This window comes from Carcharodon carcharias, chromosome 18, assembly GCF_017639515.1.
Source record: "Carcharodon carcharias isolate sCarCar2 chromosome 18, sCarCar2.pri, whole genome shotgun sequence".
In the NCBI taxonomy this organism is placed as follows: Eukaryota; Metazoa; Chordata; class Chondrichthyes; order Lamniformes; family Lamnidae; genus Carcharodon; species Carcharodon carcharias.
The window spans coordinates 4,492,535-4,512,152 of NC_054484.1; the positions used below are offsets into that span (position 1 = coordinate 4,492,535).

General features: G+C 43.3%; 1 protein-coding gene across 1 annotated transcript in view; it reads right to left on the bottom strand.

The window, feature by feature from the left end:
* The window catches only part of cadm2b (cell adhesion molecule 2b), a 707,416-nt gene that overhangs the window by 99,804 nt on the left and 587,994 nt on the right, over nucleotides 1–19,618 (bottom strand). Inside the window, exon 7 of the mRNA XM_041211940.1 lies at nucleotides 18,181–18,359. Coding sequence (XP_041067874.1) covers nucleotides 18,181–18,359 — 179 coding nt within the window. The remainder of the gene's footprint in view (nucleotides 1–18,180; nucleotides 18,360–19,618) is intronic.

Sequence of the window (19,618 nt, forward strand, 5' to 3'; positions counted from 1 at the left end):
GTAGGCCAGACCAGGTAAGGACAGCAGATTTCCTTCCCTAAAGGACATTAGTGAACCAGATGGGTTTTTACAACAATCGATGATAGTTTCAAGGTCACCATCACTGGGACTAGCTTTATATTCCAGATTTATTTACTCAACTAAAATTCCACCAGCTGCCATTTGAACCTATCTTCAGAACATTAGCCTGGGTCTGTAGATTACTAGTCCAGTGACCTTACCACTGAACTGCCATCTCCCAGAGTGGGTATACACAGAGTGGATAGGATATACATAGACAGAGTGAATATACACAGATTGAATATACAGACTCAGGGTGAATATAGACAGACAGAGTGAATATAAACATACAGGGTGAATATATACAGGTTGATCGACTATACACAGAGAGGGTAAATACACACAGATTGAATATACAAATACATGGTGAAAATATACAGACAGGTTGAAAATACATAAACAGGGTGAAAATATACAGATCGGGTGAATATGCACAGACAGGGTGAATATATACATTCAGGGTAAATATAAACACAGACGTGATATACACAGCCAGAATGAACATATAGGGTGAATATACAAAAATAAATTGGGATATACACAGCTCTTTTATATGTACACAGGCTCTGCTGTGTGACCTGATTTTGACAGGGTGGTGGCAGGGAGCTGGATCACTGACTAGTACCTGGAGTAGGGAAGCCAAAACTTTCCAGCCCTGGTCTCATGCTCCAGATCCTGTTCTCTATCCATGGATTGCTAATCGTGATCTCGATGACCCTCCCAATCCTGGTCGGCTAATCAGGGACTCCCGACCCTGGTCTCCAGGCAGGGTGTACGGATCCTGGTCTTTATCAGGCAACTCCTGAGCCTCGGCTCCAACCAGGGCCCAGGGACTCCTGCTATTGGTATTGGGTCAGACTGGGCTGGGGGGATAAATGTGGGAATTCTGACAGCATCCTGCCGGGTTTTTACAGGGAATTCACATGAAGCAGAATGGATCAGGTGAGAGATGGGAGAACAGTCAGTGTCTGTGGAAGCTGGAGCCTCGTCTGAGTCAAGGGGAAAGAACAGGATGGAAGAGGGTAAACCAGAAGATCAGGCTGTTAATTTCAGCAAAGGGATTTCCTGTTGTCAGTGATGGATTCGATGCAATCACACATCAGGCACTGGAGTGTGTGAAGAGATAAGATGAAACTCCCTGCAGCTCCATGTGTCTAAAATTTCAATATATCCCATGGCAGATACAAACAGAGATCATATGGAGATAGCTACACAGTGTCAGCTCTCACTGCACAAACTGCTTTCCACCTCTTTACACTCACAGAGGTTAACTCTGTGATACCGGGTGGTAACACGTGTGACTGTTTACACGATTTAAATGTAAAGCTAAAAACCTCCAAGTGACGTTGAATGAAGAAGACAAAGACCTGCATTTCTATAGCACCTTTCACGACCTCAGCATGTCCTAACAGCCAATGGAATATTTGTGAAGTGTAGTCACTGTTGTAATACAGGGAACAAGGCAGCTAATTCTCAAATGGCTCCTCCACTGTGCATTGTGCAGTGGGGTAACATGAGACACCACTCACAAGTTTAGATTAATAATCCTCGACAACCAGAGGTGAGATGAGGACACAGGTTTTCACATGGTGAATTGTTATGATTTGCAATGTGCTGCCTGAAAGAGTGGTGGAAGCAGATTCAATTGTCACATAGAAACAAAGAAAATTTATGGCCCAGAAGGAGGCTATTCAGCCCATCGTGTCTGTGCTGCCCGAGAGAGCTACCCAGTCCAATCCCACCTTCCAGTTCTTGGTCCATAGTCCTGTAAGTGATGGCATCTCAAGTATATTTCAAAATATTTTTTAATGTAAAAATTATGATGAGGGTTTCTGCCTCTCCCACCCTGTCAGGCAGTGAGTTCCATTGCCCTTTCAGCTCCCTCAACTCCCCTCGAATCCTTCTACCAGTTACTTTAAATCTCTGTCTCCTGGTTACTGACCTCTCTACTAAGGGAAATAAGTCTTTCCTATCCACTCTATCGAGGGCCGATATAATTTTATAAACCTCAATTAAACCTCCCCTCAGCTTCCTCTTTCCAAACAAAACAATCCCAGTCTGTCCTGAGCTAAAATTCTGCATTCCTGGAATCATTCCTCGCAAATCTCCCCTGTACCCTCTCCTCAGTGCAATCACATCCTTCCTGTAATCTGCTGATCAGGAAAGTAGTACTCTAGCTGTGGTCTAACTAGTGTTATATACAGTTCCAGCATAACCTCCCTGTTCTTCTATCCTATGCCTCTCCTCCACACACAAGTTCCTTTTTCTATCTTTAATCAGCCTGATGTTTCCCTTCGTTATTTTCTTGCCCTTTTGTATTTTGTACTTTTTTATCCTTTCAGGAGACATGGGCTTTGCTGGCAAGGCCAACATTTGTTGCTCATCCCCAACTGCCTTTGAGCTGAGTGGTTTGCTAGGGCCATTTTGGAGGTCAGTTGAGAATCAACCACATTGCTGTGGGTCTGGAGTCACGTGTAGGCCAAACTGGGTAAGGACAGAGATTTCCTTCCCTAAAGGGCATTAGGGAACCAGGTAGGCTTTTACAACAATCAATGGTAGTTTCATGATCACCATCACTGAGACTCGCTTTATATTCTTGATTTACTAATTTAATTTAAATACCACCAGCTGCTGTGGTGGGATTTGAACCCATGTCCCCAGAGCATTACCCTGGGCCTTTGGATTACTAGACCAGTGACATTCCCACTATGACACCATCTCCCCACATATTTATAAAATATCCTTGTGTTTTCTTGATTTTGCTTGACAATACTTTTCCATGCCTTCTCTTCGCTTTTCTAATTTCCTTTTAATTTCACCCCTGTGTGTCCTGTGTTCCTCTCGGATTTCTGTATTATTGATCTTGGCATCTTCTCCTAGGCTGCAATCCATGGGTCCTCATTTGGGAATCCCATGCTTTTTCATTGTGGGAACACTCTCTCTCTCCTCCCTCAATGCCTCCCACTCTCTGACACTGATTTACCTGCAAGTAGCTGCTTCCAGTTCACCTGTGCTAAGCCAATCCTCAGTTTAGGAAAATTCAAAAGCAAGGGATGGGCAACAACATTCCGTCCAGTGAAAGAACAAAAAAAATGGTCTTCCCCAATTGAAAACATTTACTCTCATTATCCTTTTCCATTCAATCGAATTGAATTCTGATCAAAAGGGTTAGAATTCTGGATTCTGATCAAAAGATGAAAATTAGACAGGGACAAGTTCGCACTGTGAAAGAGGAGACGAGTGGTATTGGATAGCTTTTTCAAACAGCTGGCTCAGACATGATGGGCTGAATGGCCTCTTTCTGTACTGTAAGGCTTCAGGCAGATCACAACAACTCACTTTGTAAAAAAAAATCTTCTCAACTCGTCTCTGGTTCTTTTGCCAATTATCTTTAATCTGTGTGGTTACTGACCCTCCTGCCACTGCCTTCTTCCTCTCTACTCTTTCAAAACCCTTCATCATTTCAAACACCTCCATCAATCTCTTCTTAACCCCCTCTGCTCTAAGGAGAACAATCTCAGATCCTCCAGTCTCTCCATGTAACTGAAGTCTATCATCCCTGGTACCGTTCTAGTAAATCTCTTCTGTACTCTCTCCAATGTACTTCCTACGGTGCAGAGCTGAGAAATGACCACACTCAGACTGGGTTTAATCAGGGGAGGGGTTGGGAAGTTGTGATTGGCCTCGGTACCCAGAGCTCAGGAGAGCAGATGACCCTGCTTTTGGGTTGCCCCATGACCTCCCTCCCACCCCCATGGAGTATCAGCTGCAGCTCCAGGCTGGGGAGTGACGTAGTCACTCCTGCCACAGCTCAGGTGAGCTATTGGGAGTGAGCAGTTCAGTGGGAGTCTGGTGAGGAGGGCACTCCAGTCCCTGGATTTTCCTCTGACAAATGTTCACAGGCAAAAGGAAATAGTCAGGTGAATGTTGATGAGCAAATTGTAAAATTGATTAAATGGCTCTGGTCGTTGCTTCATTTAAATGCACTGTAAAACTGCCCAAATAACTAGGGTTGTAGAGAGGGCTTTAAACTAATTAGAAGTGGGGGAGGGTTCAGGAGAGTTAGACTTACAAAGCAAAAGGACATGGCAGCATTGCAGGGCAGCTGTTTAGGTAATGATACCCAGAGTGTGACAGGAAGGGACAGAGTGTACAAACATTAAAAAACAGCAGCAAATAGGGTCAAAGTGTGAAAAAATGGTAAAAAGGCAAAATTAATGGCTCTTTACTTAAATGCATATAGGGCAGGATTTTCCTGTTGGCCAGCAGTCCCCGCCCCCTGCAGCATAAAATGACACGCGGTGATGTCAGGCGGAACTCCTGATGTCACCCCGCGCCATTTAAATTTTCAGAAAGGTGGAGGTGCAGCAGAATCAGCTGTGGGCCCGCCGACCTGTCAATGGCCAATTGAGGCCGTTTAACAGAGTCACTGAAGCAATTAATGGACCTGCCCGTCGAACCTTAAGGTTGTCGGACAGGCCAGGAGCCCCGGCAAGCTTCAGAACAAACATGAAACCTCATCCACAGGCGGGATGGGGTTTCATGTAGGTTTTAAAAAATTTAATTTAAGTTTTTTAAAAAGTTACAGACATGTCCCAACTCATACGACATTGTCACATGAGGGGACATGTCAGGGATTTTTTTTTTCTATTTTTAATATTTTTTATTGTACAGCTGATCTCCCTGAGGCAGCACTTAGCCTCAGGGAGGCGAGTCTGCTCTTTCATGCTCATGCACGGAAGAGCATACTCTCGGGTTTAGGGATTCCCCCCGCTCACACAGGGAGCACATAGCACCTCTTGGTGGACGTCGTGCTGGGCAGGCCTTAATTGGCCCGCCCACGTAAAATGGTGGCATGGCCCCAATCAGGGGTGCCAATCAGAGGAAAGCCTCTTGTGTGCCCACACTTCAACTTACTTTTCCTCCGACGGGGGCAAAATCCTGCCCATAGTATTCGGAAAATAATTAATTAATTAACGGCACTAATAGGGGTTAATGGGTATATCTTATAGCCATTACGTAGACATGGTTATAAGGAGATCAAAGCTGGGAACTAAATATTCAGGGGTATGTGACTTTTCGAAAGGACTGGCAGGAAGGAAAGGGTGGTGGGGTAGCTTTGTTAGTACAAGATGGAATAAGTATGATAGCAAGAAATGATTCTGGATTGGAAGATATAGAATCCACATGGGTGGAGGTAGGAAATAACAAGAGGAAGGAGACACTGGTGAGAGTAGTCTATAGGCCCCCTAACAGTAGCTATACTGTAGGACAGAGAATCAGGAGATAATAAGGGCATGTAAAAAAAGCACTATATTAATCATGGGTGACTTTAATCATTTAGATTGGGAAAGTCAAATTGGCAGAGGTAGCCACGAGCAAGGATTCACAGAGTGTATTCGGGACAGTTTCCTAGAACAATATGTTGTGGATCCAACCAGGGATCAGGCTATTTTGGATATGATAATCTGTAATGTGGTTTAATGAATGATCAGAGCAAAAGATCCAATAGGAAACAGTGACCATAACATGGTGGAATTTAGCATTCAGTTTGAGAGAGAGAAACGTGGGTCAGAAACAACTGTGCTGAACTTAAATAAGGGTAATTACAAAGGAATAAAGGCAGAGTTGGCTGGAGTGAACTGGGAAAGGAGTTTAGCAGAAGAGATGGTTGATGAACAATGGCAGATGTTTTACAGAGTAATTCATCGATCATAACAAAAATATATCTCAGTCAGGAAGAAGGATTTTAGGAAGGGGATAAATCACCCATGGTTAAGCAAGGAAGTTAAGAATAGTATGAAATTGAAAGAAAAAACATACAATGTGGCAAGGATTAGTGCTATGCCAGAAAATTGGGAAAGTTTTAAAAACCAACAAAATATGACCAAAAAATAATAAAGAGGGAGAAAATAAACTTTGAGGGTAAACTGGCAAGTAATATAACAATGGACACTAAGAGCTTCTTCAAATATATAAAAAGGAAGAGAGAAGCCAAAGTGAACATAGGTCCCTTAGGGAATGAGGTTGGTGAAATAATAATGGAGAAATGGCAGAGGAGTTGAATAAGAACGTTGCATCAATCTTCACGGTAGAAGACACTAATAGCATTCCAAAAATACTAAATAATCAAGGGGCAAGAGGGGGAGGAAATAAAGACAATAACTTTCACCAGAGAAAAATTACTAGGGAAACTAATTGGGCTAAAGGCCGATAAGTCCCCTGGACCTGATGGGCTGCATCCTAGGATATTAAACGAAGTAACTACAGAAATAGTGGATGCGCTAGTAGTAATCTTCCAAGAATCCTTAGATTCTAGAAAAGTCCCAGAGGATTGGAAAACTGCCAAAGTAACACCCTTATTCAAAAAGGGAGGGAGACAAAAACAGAAAACTCTAAGTCAGTTAGCTTAACATCTGTCATTGGGAAAAGGTTAGAGTCTATTATAAAGGATGTAATAGCAGAGCATTTAGAATTACATAATATAATCAAGCAGAGTCAGTATGGCTCCATGAAGGGGAAATCATGCCTGACAAGTTTATTAGAATTCTTTGAGGAGCTAACTAGCAGAATAGATAAAGGAGAACCAGTAGATGTAATATATTTGGATTTCCAAAAGGCGTTCGATTAAGGTACCACACATAAGGCTACTTAAAAAGATAGGAGTGTTGGGGGTAGTATATTAGCATGGATAAAGGATTGGCTAACTAATAGAAGACAAAGAGTTGGGATGAGGGGGGGCATTTTCAGGATGGCAACCTGTAACTAGTGGAGTGCCAGAGGGATCAGTGCTGGGGCCACAACTATTTACAATATATTTTAATGTCTTAAATAAGGGAAGTGAATGTACTATAGCCAAGTTTGCGGATGACACAAAAATAGGTGGAAGGTGGTAAGGATGACTCAAAGAGTCTACAGAGGGATATAGACAGGTTAAGTGAGTGGGTCAAAATCTTGGCAGATGGAATATAATGTGTGAAAATGTGAGGTTATGCACTTTGGCAGGAAGAATAGAGGAGCTGAATATTATTTAAATGGAGAAAGACTGCAGAAAACTGCAGCACAGAGGGATTTGGGGTTCTTGTGCATGAATCCCAAAAAGCTAGCATCCAAGTTCAGCAGGTAATAGGGAGGCAAATGGAATATTGACCTTTATTTCAAAGGGAATGGAGTATAAAAATAGGGAAGACTGCCTAAAACTATACAAGGCACTAGTTAGATCACACCTAGAATACTGTGAAAAATTTTAGACCCCAAATCTAAGGAAAGATACACTGGCATTGGAGGCAGTCCAGAGAAGGTTCACTATGTTGATCCCAGGTATGGAGGGATTTTCTAATGAGGAAAGGTTAAGTAGGCTGGGCCTGTACTTATTGAAGTTTAGAAGAATGAGAGGTGACCTTATTGAATCATATAAGATTCTTAAGGGGCTTGACAGGGTAGATGCTCAGAGGTTGTTTCCCCTTGTGGGAGAGTCTAGGACCAGAGGGTATAATCTCAGAGTAAGGGGTTGCCCATTTAAAACAGAGATAAGGAGGAATTTCTTCTCTCAGAGGGTAGTGAATCTGTGGAATTCTTTACGGTAGAGGGGTGTAGAGGCTGGGTTGTTAAGTATATTCAAGGCTGAGATAGACAGATTTTTAATCAGTAAGGGAATCAAGGGTTATGGGGGAAAGGCAGGAAAGTAGAATTGGGGATTATCAGATCAGCCATGATCTCATTGAATGGCGGAGCAGACTCGATGTGTGAAATGGCCTCCTTCTGCTCCTATGTCTTATGGTTTCCATTCTCTGCTTTGCCCAATTGTACACTATTTGTGTACAGTAAATTATTCAGGGTGAACGTTGAGAGCAGTCTTGACCAACACTCTTTTTATTCTGACTATTTAAACGGTAATATTAAAATAATCTGCCTTGTGATATTTCATCCTGCAAGCAGGCTAGAAATAAATGAGTGCACCCTCAGACTGTGCATTACTCCCATTAATTGCCTGCCAGCAGAAATCGTGAGGAGTGGTCTGAAACATAGCATTCAGGAATAGAGAGCAGTGTAAGAATCTGAATGACGGGGGATGTGAGAGTAGAAAGCAGTGGTGATGCTGGGTTTAACTTGTGGCCTAAGTGGATTCTGATTAACATAGGGGAGGAGAGAGATTGAGAGTATGGAGGGCAGATCTCACTGACAGCATGGTGTTATGATAGCTAACATGAATGAATTGCCCCATTATGCTTTCTCCTCAGACACTGTCATTTATCTCTGTTACTCAGCAATGACACCAGAATGAAAATCACTATTATAGTCAGATACTTACTGGAGTGGCAATTTATTGAAATCTACTAGGCTCCCCAAACCAGCCAAACAATTGTAATCAGAGGTGAAACTAACAGGGTAATAAAATTCACACTGAGGCAAAACTGACATTTCATATTTTGATATGTACATTAAAAAAATGAAACTAGAGGCATCTGTCAATGAAAAGGGCAATTAAATTGCAGGAAAATGAGTGGAAAGGGAGTGCAGGCTTTACTAGTGTTGCATGTCATTTAGACTGCTCTCCTCCCTCTGCAGGCTAAGTGAAGATTGTAGCAGAAATCTTTCTGCTGATCACTAGCTGTGGGATCAAGTTGTGAGAAAGTAGCAGCCACATGCTGTCCAGGGATGGTGCCAGAGGTCTGGGGTATTCAGAGTTTTCAGATTAGTGGGCTGTAGACTTTACAGATTATTGAGGTGTAGAGTCTATAGTTTATTGGGGTGTACAGTTTACAGATTACTGGGCTGTAGAGTTTACAGATTATTGGGGTGCAGAGTTGACAGGTTATTGGGATGTAGTCATTACAGATTATTGGAGTGTAGAGTTTATAGTCTATTGGGGTGTAGAGTTTACAGATTATTGGGATGTAGTCTTTACAGATTATTGGGGTGTAGAGTTTACAGATTATTGAGGTGTAATGTTTACTGATTATTGGAGTGTAGTGTTTACAGATTATTGGAGTGTAGTGTTTACTGATAATGGGGTGCAGAGTTGACAGGTTATTGGGATGTAGTCATTATAGATTATTGGAGTGTAGAGTTTATAGTCTATTGGGGTGTAGAGTTTACAGATTATTGGGATGTAGTCTTTACAGATTATTGGAGTGTAGAGTTTATAGTTTATTGGGGTGTAATGTTTACAGATTATTGGGGTGTTGAGTTTACAGATTATTGGAGTGTAGAGTTTACAGATTATTGGAGTGTAGTGTTTACAGATTATTGGAGTGTAGTGTTTACAGATTATTGGGGTGTAATGCTTACAGATTATTTGGGTGTAATGTTTACAGATTATTGGGGTGTAGTGTTTACTGATTATTGAAGTGTAGTGTTTACAGATTATTGGGTGTAGAGTTTACAGATTATCGGGGTGTAGAGTTTACTGATTATGAGGTGTAGAGTTTACAGATTATCGGGGTGTAGAGTTTACTGATTATGAGGTGTAGAGTTTACAGATTATTGGGGTGTAGTGTTTACTGCTTATGGGATGTAGTGTTTACAGATTATTGGGTGTAGTGTTTACTGATTATTGGAGTGTAGAGTTTACTGATTATTGGAGTGTAGTGTTTACAGATTATCGGGGTGTAGAGTTTACTGATTATGAGGTGTAGAGTTTACAGATTATTGGGGTGTAGTGTTTACTGCTTATGGAATGTAGTGTTTACAGATTATTGGGTGTAGTGTTTACTGATTATTGGAGTGTAGAGTTTACTGATTATTGGAGTGTAGAGATTACAGATTATTGGAGTGTAGAGATTACAGATTATTGGAGTGTAGTGTTTACAGATTATCGGGGTGTAGAGTTTACTGATTATGAGGTGTAGAGTTTACAGATTATTGGGGTGTAGTGTTTACTGCTTATGGGATGTAGTGTTTACTGATTATTGGAGTGTAGAGTTTACTGATTATTGGAGTGTAGAGTTTACAGATTATTGGGGTGTAATGCTTACAGATTATTGGGGTGTAATGTTTACAGATTATTGGGGTGTAGTGTTTACTGATTATTGGAGTGTAGTATTTACTGATTATAAGGTGTAGAGTTTACAGATTATTGGAATGTAGTGTTTACTGATTATGGGGTGTAGTGTTTACAGATTATTGGAATGTAGTGTTTACAGACTATTGGAGTGTAGAGTTTACTGATTATGAGGTGTAGAATTTACAGATTATTGGAGTGTAGAGTTTACTGATTATGAGGTGTAGAGTTTACAGATTATTGGAGTGTGGTGTTTACTGATTATGGGGTGTAGTATTTACTGATTATGGGGTGTAGTGTTTACTGATTATTGGAGTGTAGAGTTTACTGATTATGGGGTGTAGAATTTACAGATTATTGGAGTGTAGAGTTTACTGATTATGAGGTGTAGAGTTTACAGATTATTGGAGTGTGGTGTTTACTGATTATGGGGTGTAGTATTTACTGATTATGGGGTGTAGTGTTTACTGATTATTGGAGTGTAGAGTTTACTGATTATGGGGTGCAGAGTTTACAGATTATTGGGGTGTAGTGTTTACTGATTATGAGGTGTAGAGTTTACAGATTATTGGAGTGTGGTGTTTACTGATTATGGGGTGTAGTATTTACTGATTATGGGGTGTAGTGTTTACAGATTATTGGAGTGTAGAGTTTACTGATTATGGGGTGCAGAGTTTACAGATTATTGGAGTGTAGTGTTTACTGATTATGGGGTGCAGTGTTTACAGATTATTGGAGTGTGGTGTTTACTGATTATGGGGTGTAGTATTTACTGATTATGGGGTGCAGAGTTTACAGATTATTGGAGTGTAGTGTTTACTGATTATGGGGTGCAGTGTTTACAGATTATTGGAGTGTGGTGTTTACTGATTATGGGGTGTAGTATTTACTGATTATGGGGTGTAGTGTTTACAGATTATTGGAGTGTAGAGTTTACTGATTATGGGGTGCAGTGTTTACAGATTATTGGAGTGTAGTGTTTACTGATTATGGGTTGTAGTGTTTACAGCTTATTGGAGTGTAGTGTTTACTGATTATGGGATGTGCTTCCTTTCTGATCTCAATGCTCCGGATTGTGCCTGAGAACACGAGCAGTTGACTTCTCCCTTTCTCCGTTCTCACTCTAAAATAGTTGCTGATTTGTTGCCTCATTGAAACCTGCTGCTGCTCTCCCAGGCTCTAGCATTTCTTCCAGCCTCTGTCTGGATCCTCTTTGTTAACGCATGGCGGAGATCAGGCACTTGCTGGCTGGGATGGTGTTGGAGACTGGACCTTCACCAGATGTCCTAAATCGTAATGTTCTATTGCTTTTCCAAAATGTTGTCCGAATAGACACTGTAGCAGGTCAAACTGCTTTTTTAATGGATTGGCTTACTTTGCCCAACCTTAATGCATTGGTACCATTCCCGACATTTCCCCTTGCTGTGTTCAGATAGTTTATTCAGGTTCAAGATTGAAGTTAGGATACTATGATGTGTGTATGTGGCTCAGTACCTCACCAGGCGCTGTATCAGTCCAGGGAGTGTACATTCAGTGCTGTCTTAGAAATGACTTCATGGTCTGATCCATTGCCATGGCATTGTAACGGTCAGAGTTTATACAGGGGCAACACAGCAGCAGCAAGCTGAGCGCCTGTATTGAACAGACTCTGAGTCATGGGAAAAGTAGATGGGGAGGGAGAAAGAGAAAAACAGAAAGGGGAATGAGAGTGGGAAGTGGTGAAAATGATTTTAATCTGTAATATAAAGCAATGAATGACAATTTGATTCCCCAAGCGAGCAGGGAGAAAGAATCAGAGAAAGGCAGAAGCAGAAAAAGGACAAAAAAAAAATGGATAAAGGGAGAAAGAAACAGAAAAAACCCAGATGGGAAGGCATGAGTAAAACAGGGCACTCAATACATGATAATATGATTCAGCAGGGTTAACACAGGTAGGAAAGTGAAACATGTTTGTCAAATTTGTTTTCTGAGGATGTAACTAACACACAGGGTAGATAAAGGGGAACCAGTGGATGTTATGTATTTGGATTTTCATAAAGCATTCAATAAGATGCTACACAAGAGGTTATTAAAAATGAGGCCACTCAGCGGTTGGGGGTAATATATTGGCATGGATTGGGGACTGGTTAACAGACAGAAAACTGGCAGGAGGAATAAATGGGTCATTTTCAGGTTGGCAGGTTGTAACTAGGCAGGTACCACAAAAGGTCAGTGCTGGGGCCTCAGCTATTTACAGTCTATATTCATGACTTATGGGGAGGTAGTGGCGTAGTGGTATTGTTGCTGGACTAGTGTTCTAGGGACCCAGGATAATGCTTTGGGGACCTGAGTTTCGAATCCCACCACGGCAGATGGTGAAATTTGAATTCAATAAAAATTTGGAATTGGTGATGATTAACTGATTCACTAATGTCCTTACCTGATTGATTCATAACCTGGTCTGGCCTAAATGTGACTCCAGACCCACAGCAATGTGGTTGACTCTTAAATACTCTCTGAACAAGGGCAAATAGGGGTAGGTAATAAATGCTCGCCTAGCCAGTGATGCCTGCATCCCATAAACGAATAAAGAAAAACTTAGAGGAGATGGATATGGTAACTTGTGCTGAAGGTGTGGGCAGGATTCTCAATGAGTCCCCTTGTCTCATTAAGGAGAGGGGTGAAGCAATTATTCTTGTTAAAGCGAGTGTGAAATATTAGATACAACACAATAGTACATTCGAGCAGGAGTAGGTCACTCCACCCCTCAGTAAGATCATGGCTGATCTGATAGTAACCTCAAATCTGCATCCCACCTACTCTCAATAACCTATCACCCCCTTGCTTACCTAGAATCTGTTTAGCTCTGCCTTAAAAATATTGAAAGACTCTTTTTCCACTTCCTTTTCAGGAAGAGAGTTCCAAAGGCTCACAACTCTCTAAGAAAAAAATTCCTTCTCATCTCTGTTTTAAATGGGCGACCCCTTATTTTTGAACAGTGACCCCCCCCTCCCCTCACCAGTTCTAGATTCTCTCAGGAGGGGAAACATCCTTTCCACATTCACCCTGTCAAGACCATCAGGATCTTACATGTTTCAATCAAATTGCCTCTTACTCTTCTAAATTCCAGCAGATACGAGCCTCGTCTGTTCAATCTTTCCTCATAAGACAATCTGCCCATTCCAGTTTTTAGGCTGGTAACTCTTTTCTGAACTGCTTCCAATGCACTTACATCCTTCTTTAAATAAGGAAACCAATACTGTGCACAGTATCCAGATGTGGTTTCACTGGTGCTCCTTACAACTGAAGCATATCCTCTCTACTTTTGTATTCAATTCCCCTCACAATAAATTATAACATTTTATTAGCTTTCCTAAATACGTGCTGAACTTGCATATTAGCTTTTTACGACTCATGCACTACGATTCTAGACACCCAGGTCCCTCTGCATCTCCAAGCTCTGGGGCTGAATTCCCCCCCCCCCCCCCGTTGGGGGGAAGTTGATGGGCTGGCGCACACAGGTGCGCTTCCGATCGGTGCCCCCGATTGGGGCGCGGCGCCATTTTAAATTGGCGGGCCAATTAATGCCCGCCCAGCGTGACGTCCGCACAGAAGCGCTATGCACCTCCTGTGCGGGCGGGGGGGTTAACCCCAAATTCGAGAGTTCGCTCTATCACGCATGCGCACAGAAGAGCTCACTCATCTCCCTGAGGCTAAGTGCAGTCTCAGGGAGATCGGCTCAAAATGTAAAAAACCTAAAAATCGAAAAATAAAATTTCCCTAACCTGTCCCCTCATGTGACAATGTCACATCAGTTGGGACATGTCCATGATTTTCACAAAAACTTTATTAAAAATTTTTAAAAGCTACATGAAACCTCATCCCGCCCGTGGATGAGGTTTGATGCTTTTTCTAATTCGCTTCAGGGCTCCTGGCCGACCCGCCAACCTTAAGGTTGGACGGGCAGGTCCTTTAATTACTTAATTGCCTCTGTCAATGGCCTCAATTGGCCACTGACAGGTCGGCGGGCCCGCAGCTGATTTTGCTGCGCCCCCACCTTCCTGTAAATTTAAATGAGGAGCGGGTGACATTGAGAGTTCTCCCTGACATCACCACACATCATTTTACGCGTCAGCAAGCGGGATCCGCCCCCACTCACCGACATGTAAAATCCTGCTCCTGAAATCTCTCACCATTTAGATAATATGTTTCTCTTTTATTCTTCCTGTCAAAATGGACCTTTTCACATTTTCCCACATTATACTCCGTTTGCCAGATCTTGGCCCACTCACTTAACCTATCTATGTCCCTTTGTAACCTCCTTATGTCTTCTTCACAACTTACTTTCCTACCTATCTCTGTGTCATCAGTAAATTTGGCAACCATCCCATCAATCCCTTCATTCGTCATTTGTATAAATTGTAAACAGTTGAGGTCCCAGCACTGACCCCTGTGGTACACCACTTGTTACAACTTACCTACCTGAAAAAGACCCGTTTATGCCTACTCTCTGCTTCCTGTTAGCTAACCAATCTTCTATCCATGTACTGGAGGGACTGACATTTTTGACGGTGATTAAGTCACCAGGGCAAGATGGATTGTATCCCAAGCTGTTAAAGAAAGCTAGAGTGGAAATAGCGGAAGCTCTGAGGATCATTTTCCAATTTTCAGTAGATACAGGTGAGGGACCAGAGGATTGGAAGTGTGCGGATGTAGTACCATTATTTAAAAAGGGTGTGAGGAATAGACCAAATAATTATAGGCTGGTCAGTCTGACTTCGGTGGTGGGCAAATTATTAGACTCAATTCTGAGGCACAGGATTAACTGTCACTTAGAAAGGAACGGATTAATCAGGGATAGTCAATATGGTTTTGTTAGGGAAAGGTCGTGTTTTACTAATTTAATCAATTTTTTTGAGGAAGTAACAAGGAGCATTGATGAGGGTAGTGCAGTGGATGTTGTTTACATGGATTTCAGTAAGGCATTTGATAAGGTCCCACATGGCAGACTGGTCAGGAAAGTGAGATCTCATGGGATTAAGGGAAAGGTGGCAGGTTGGATCCAAAATTGGCTCAGTGACAGGTAAGAAAGGGTAATGGTTGATGGGTGTTTTTGTGAATGGAAAACGGTCCCCAGTGGTGTTCCAAAGGGCTCAGTGTTGGGGCCCTTGCTGTTTGCTGTATGTATTAATGATTTAGACTTATATGTGGGAGGCATGATTGGGGAATTTATAGATGATGCAAAAATTGGCTGTGTAGTAGATAGTGAAGAGGATAGCTATTGACTCCAGAATTATATTAATGGTTTGGTTGAGTGGGTGGAGAAGCAGCAAATGGAATTTGGTCCAGAAAAATGTGAGGTAATGCATTTGGGGAGGGCAAACAAAGCAAGGGAATACTCAATAAATGGGAGGACATTGGGAGGGGTAGAGGAAGTGAGAAGCCTTGGAGTGCAAGTCCACAGGTCCCTGAAGGTGGCAGGACAGGTGGACAAGATGGTAAAGAAAACATATGGAATGTTTTCCTTTATTGGGCTGGGTATTGAATACAAAATAGGGTTGTAATGATGAACTGCATAAAATGCTGGTTAGGCCTTGTAATTTTGTGTACAGCTCTGGTCACCACATTACAGGAAGGACATAACTGCTCTGGAGAGAGTACAGAGGAGATTTACAAGAATGCTGCCAGGGCTTGAAAATTGCAGCTATGAGGAGAGATTGGATAGGCTAGGGTTGGTTACCTTAGAACAGAGGAGGTTGAGGGGTGACCTGATTAAGGTGTACAAGGTTATGAGGGGCCTAGATAGAGCAGACAGGGATTCCTTGTTTCCTCTAGCTGAGGGGTCAATTACCAGGGGGCATAGATTTAAGGTGATTGGTGAAAGGATTAGAGGAGACATGAGGAAAAACCTCTTCATTCAGAGGGCAGTGGGTGTTTGGGATTTGTTGCCTGGTTTGGTGCTGGAGGCAGAAACTCTCAACTCATTGAAAAGGCACCTGGATCTGCACCTGAAGTGCTGGAACCTGCAAGGCTGCAGAAGCTGGGATTAGAATGAGCAGCTAGTTTTTTAAATGTTTTTCTTTTTTGGCTAGTGCAGACATGATGGGCTGAATGGCCTGTTTCTGTGCTGTAACTTTTCTATGGTTCTATGCTTCTATGATTGAGTGTAACATTGGCTGATGGTACAAAATTAGATGGGAAAGTAAACTGTGAGGAGGATATAAAGAAGCTGCTAAAGTGTTTAGACAGCTTAAATGAATGGGTAAGAACCTGCCAGTATGATATAATGTAGAGAAATGTGAAGTTATCCACCTTAATCGGAAAGATTGAAAAGGAGAATATTTTTCCCATGGAGAGAGAAATTCAGAGGGATTTGTCAGTCCTTGTGCATGACCTTGTCCACCAATGTCCTCACAGCAAGCATTAAGGGAGCTGCATGGTGTTGCTAGAAGGTTGGAGAACAAGAGTAAATAAGTCTTACTGCAATGACATACATCGGGAGTACAGTGTACACTTTCCGTCTCCTTACCTAAAGGATATATTTGCTGTAGAGGGAATGGAATGAAGATTTGCTAGACTGGGACGAAGGGATTTTCCAATGTGGGGAGTTGGACTAGACCAGGCTTATATTCTCTGGAGTTTAGAAGAATGAAAGGTGATCTCATTGAAACATAACATTTTTGTGGGGTTTGACAGGGTGGATTTTAAATGTATTTTTATTTTTCATTCACTTGTTTTTATTCACTGATCTGTTGTTCTATCCCTTTTTAAATCCCTTTTTCTATCCCTTTTCCCCAATCACCACTCCCACCCCTCACCCCATAGGGCCATCTGTTACTGGTTTCTAGGTTTAGCTTTCACAGAACGCTGAGCCTTGTTCTGCTTTCTTACTTTTATCAGCACGTTCTTTACTCTTTAACGCTCCCGTTAACCCTCCATTTTCCTTGTGTCCATGATAGCTTTGTCAATCTCTCCTTATTGCCGACCTTCTATCCTGCTTTACCCACTCCACCCCCCCCTTAAACAGTATCAATTCCACCACATTTCTACTTCTCTTTAGCTCTGAAGAAGAGTCATAGGGATTTGAAATGTTAACTCTGTTTCTCTCTCCACAGATGCTGTCAGACCTGCTGAGTTTTTCCAGCATTTTCTGTTTACATTTGTCAGGGTGGATGCTGGAAGGCTGCATCTCTTGGCTGGGGGTCGGGGGGAGGGTGGTCTAGAACACAGGGTTGCGATTTCAGAATAAGGGGTTGAACATTTAGGACTGAGATGAGGCGAAATCTCTTCAATTCTCTATCCCAGAGGGCAGTAGACGCTCAGTCATTGAGTATATTGAAGACAGAGGGTGTACATTTTAGGGCAGTAAGAAAATCAAGGGGATATGGGGATAGTGAAGGAAAATATAACTGAGGTAGAGAGTCAACCATGATCAGCTGAATGGCAGAGCAGGTCCAAGGGACTGAATGGCCTACTTCAGTTCTGATTTCTTATGCCACACACACACACACACATACACACACACACACACAGCCATGGAAATCTAAGTAATGTTATCAAGGTAGCACAAGTAATGACTTGGAAAGCTCACTATGCAGTAAGTTTTAATGTTCGGGGCAAAAGCAAGGCTGGCAAGGGGAATGATGCATGGGGCAAGGGGTATGGCATATGGGAATTTGAGGTATAGGACAAAGGACACTGGGATTCACAGCACATGGCAGGGGGTATGGAGCATGGTAGTGTCATGGAAAATGGCACATGAGGAACAGGGTACAGGTTTGCAGGGCACAGAGGGCAATGAGGTATGGATCATGGGGCACAGGTTTTAAGACAGGGGCTACAGGGCTCCGTGACTTGGCAGCACAGTTGGTGATGGGCAAGTGGTGCAGACAATCTGCATTTCAGTTAATATTCAGCAGTTGGTAAATTAGCAGAAATCTGGCCGAATGATGCAGGTTGGAAGTTTGAGACCAACAGAGATAACTGGGATCATGAAATAGAATCAAGTAGTGTTAACAGAATGTCAAATTAGCAACTGAATACAGAATCAGTAATGGAGAGAATGAATGTTCAAATCCTAATAGCAGACAACAGCTAGCTGGAATAGAAGAGGTTGTTGAAGAGTTAGGGCTACTCACCATATACAAAGAGGATATACTCGGCGCTGTTGTGACCCATGGTGTTTGCGGCCTCACAGTAATACGTGCCATTGTCGGTTTTATTCAGGGCACTGATGATAAGTACATTTCCCTCCACCACCATCCTGTCAGGGTCAGGTAGCTCAGCCCCATCCTTCTTCCACTTCACAGCCTCAGGTCTGTAATAAGCCAAAAATCAAAAATAACCATCAGCTTCCCTATCAACGACGATACAGGCACACACTGGGCATCACTTTAATGTCTCGTCAATGCAGCACCCCCTCAGTACTGACCCCCCAACAGTGCAGCACTCCCTCAGTACTGACTCCCCAGCAGTGCAGCACTCCCTCAGTACTGAACCCCCAGCAGTGCAGCACTCCCTCAGTACTGACCCCCCAGCAGTGCAGCACTCCCTCAGTATTGACCCTCTGATAGTGCAGCACTCCCTCAGTACTGACCCTCTGATAGTGCAGCACTCCCTCAGTACTGACCCCCCAACAATGCAGCACTCCCTCAGTACTGAGCCTCCAACAGTACAGCACGCCCTCAGTACTGACCCTCTGACAGTGCAGCACTCCCTCAGTACTGAGCCTCCGACAGTGCAGCATGCCCTCAGTACTGACCCTCTGACAGTGCAGCACTCCCTCAGTACTGACCCTCTGACAGTGCAGCACTCCCTCAGTACTGAGCCTCCGACAGTGCAGCATGCCCTCAGTACTGACCCTCTGACAGTGCAGCACTCCCTCAGTACTGACCCTCTGATAGTGCAGCACTCCCTCAATACTGACCCTCTGACAGTGCAGCACTCCCTCAGTACTGTCCCTCTGACAGTGCAGCACCCCCTCAGTACTGACCCCCCAACAGTGCAGCACTCCCTCAGTACTGACTCCCCAGCAGTGCAGCACTCCCTCAGTACTGAACCCCCAGCAGTGCAGCACTCCCTCAGTACTGACCCCCCAGCAGTGCAGCACTCCCTCAGTATTGACCCTCTGATAGTGCAGCACTCCCTCAGTACTGACCCTCTGATAGTGCAGCACTCCCTCAGTACTGACCCCCCAACAATGCAGCACTCCCTCAGTACTGAGCCTCCAACAGTACAGCACGCCCTCAGTACTGACCCTCTGACAGTGCAGCACTCCCTCAGTACTGAGCCTCCGACAGTGCAGCATGCCCTCAGTACTGACCCTCTGACAGTGCAGCACTCCCTCAGTACTGACCCTCTGACATGCAGCACTCCCTCAGCACTGCCCACCAATAGTGCAGCACTCCCTCAGTACTGACCCTCTGACAGTGCAGCACTCCCTCAGTACTGACCCTCTGACAGTGCAGCACTCCCTCAGTACTGACCCTCTGACAGTGCAGCACTCCCTCAGTACTGCCCACCAATAGTGCAGCACTCCCTCAGTACTGACCCTCTGACAGTGCAGCACTCCCTCAG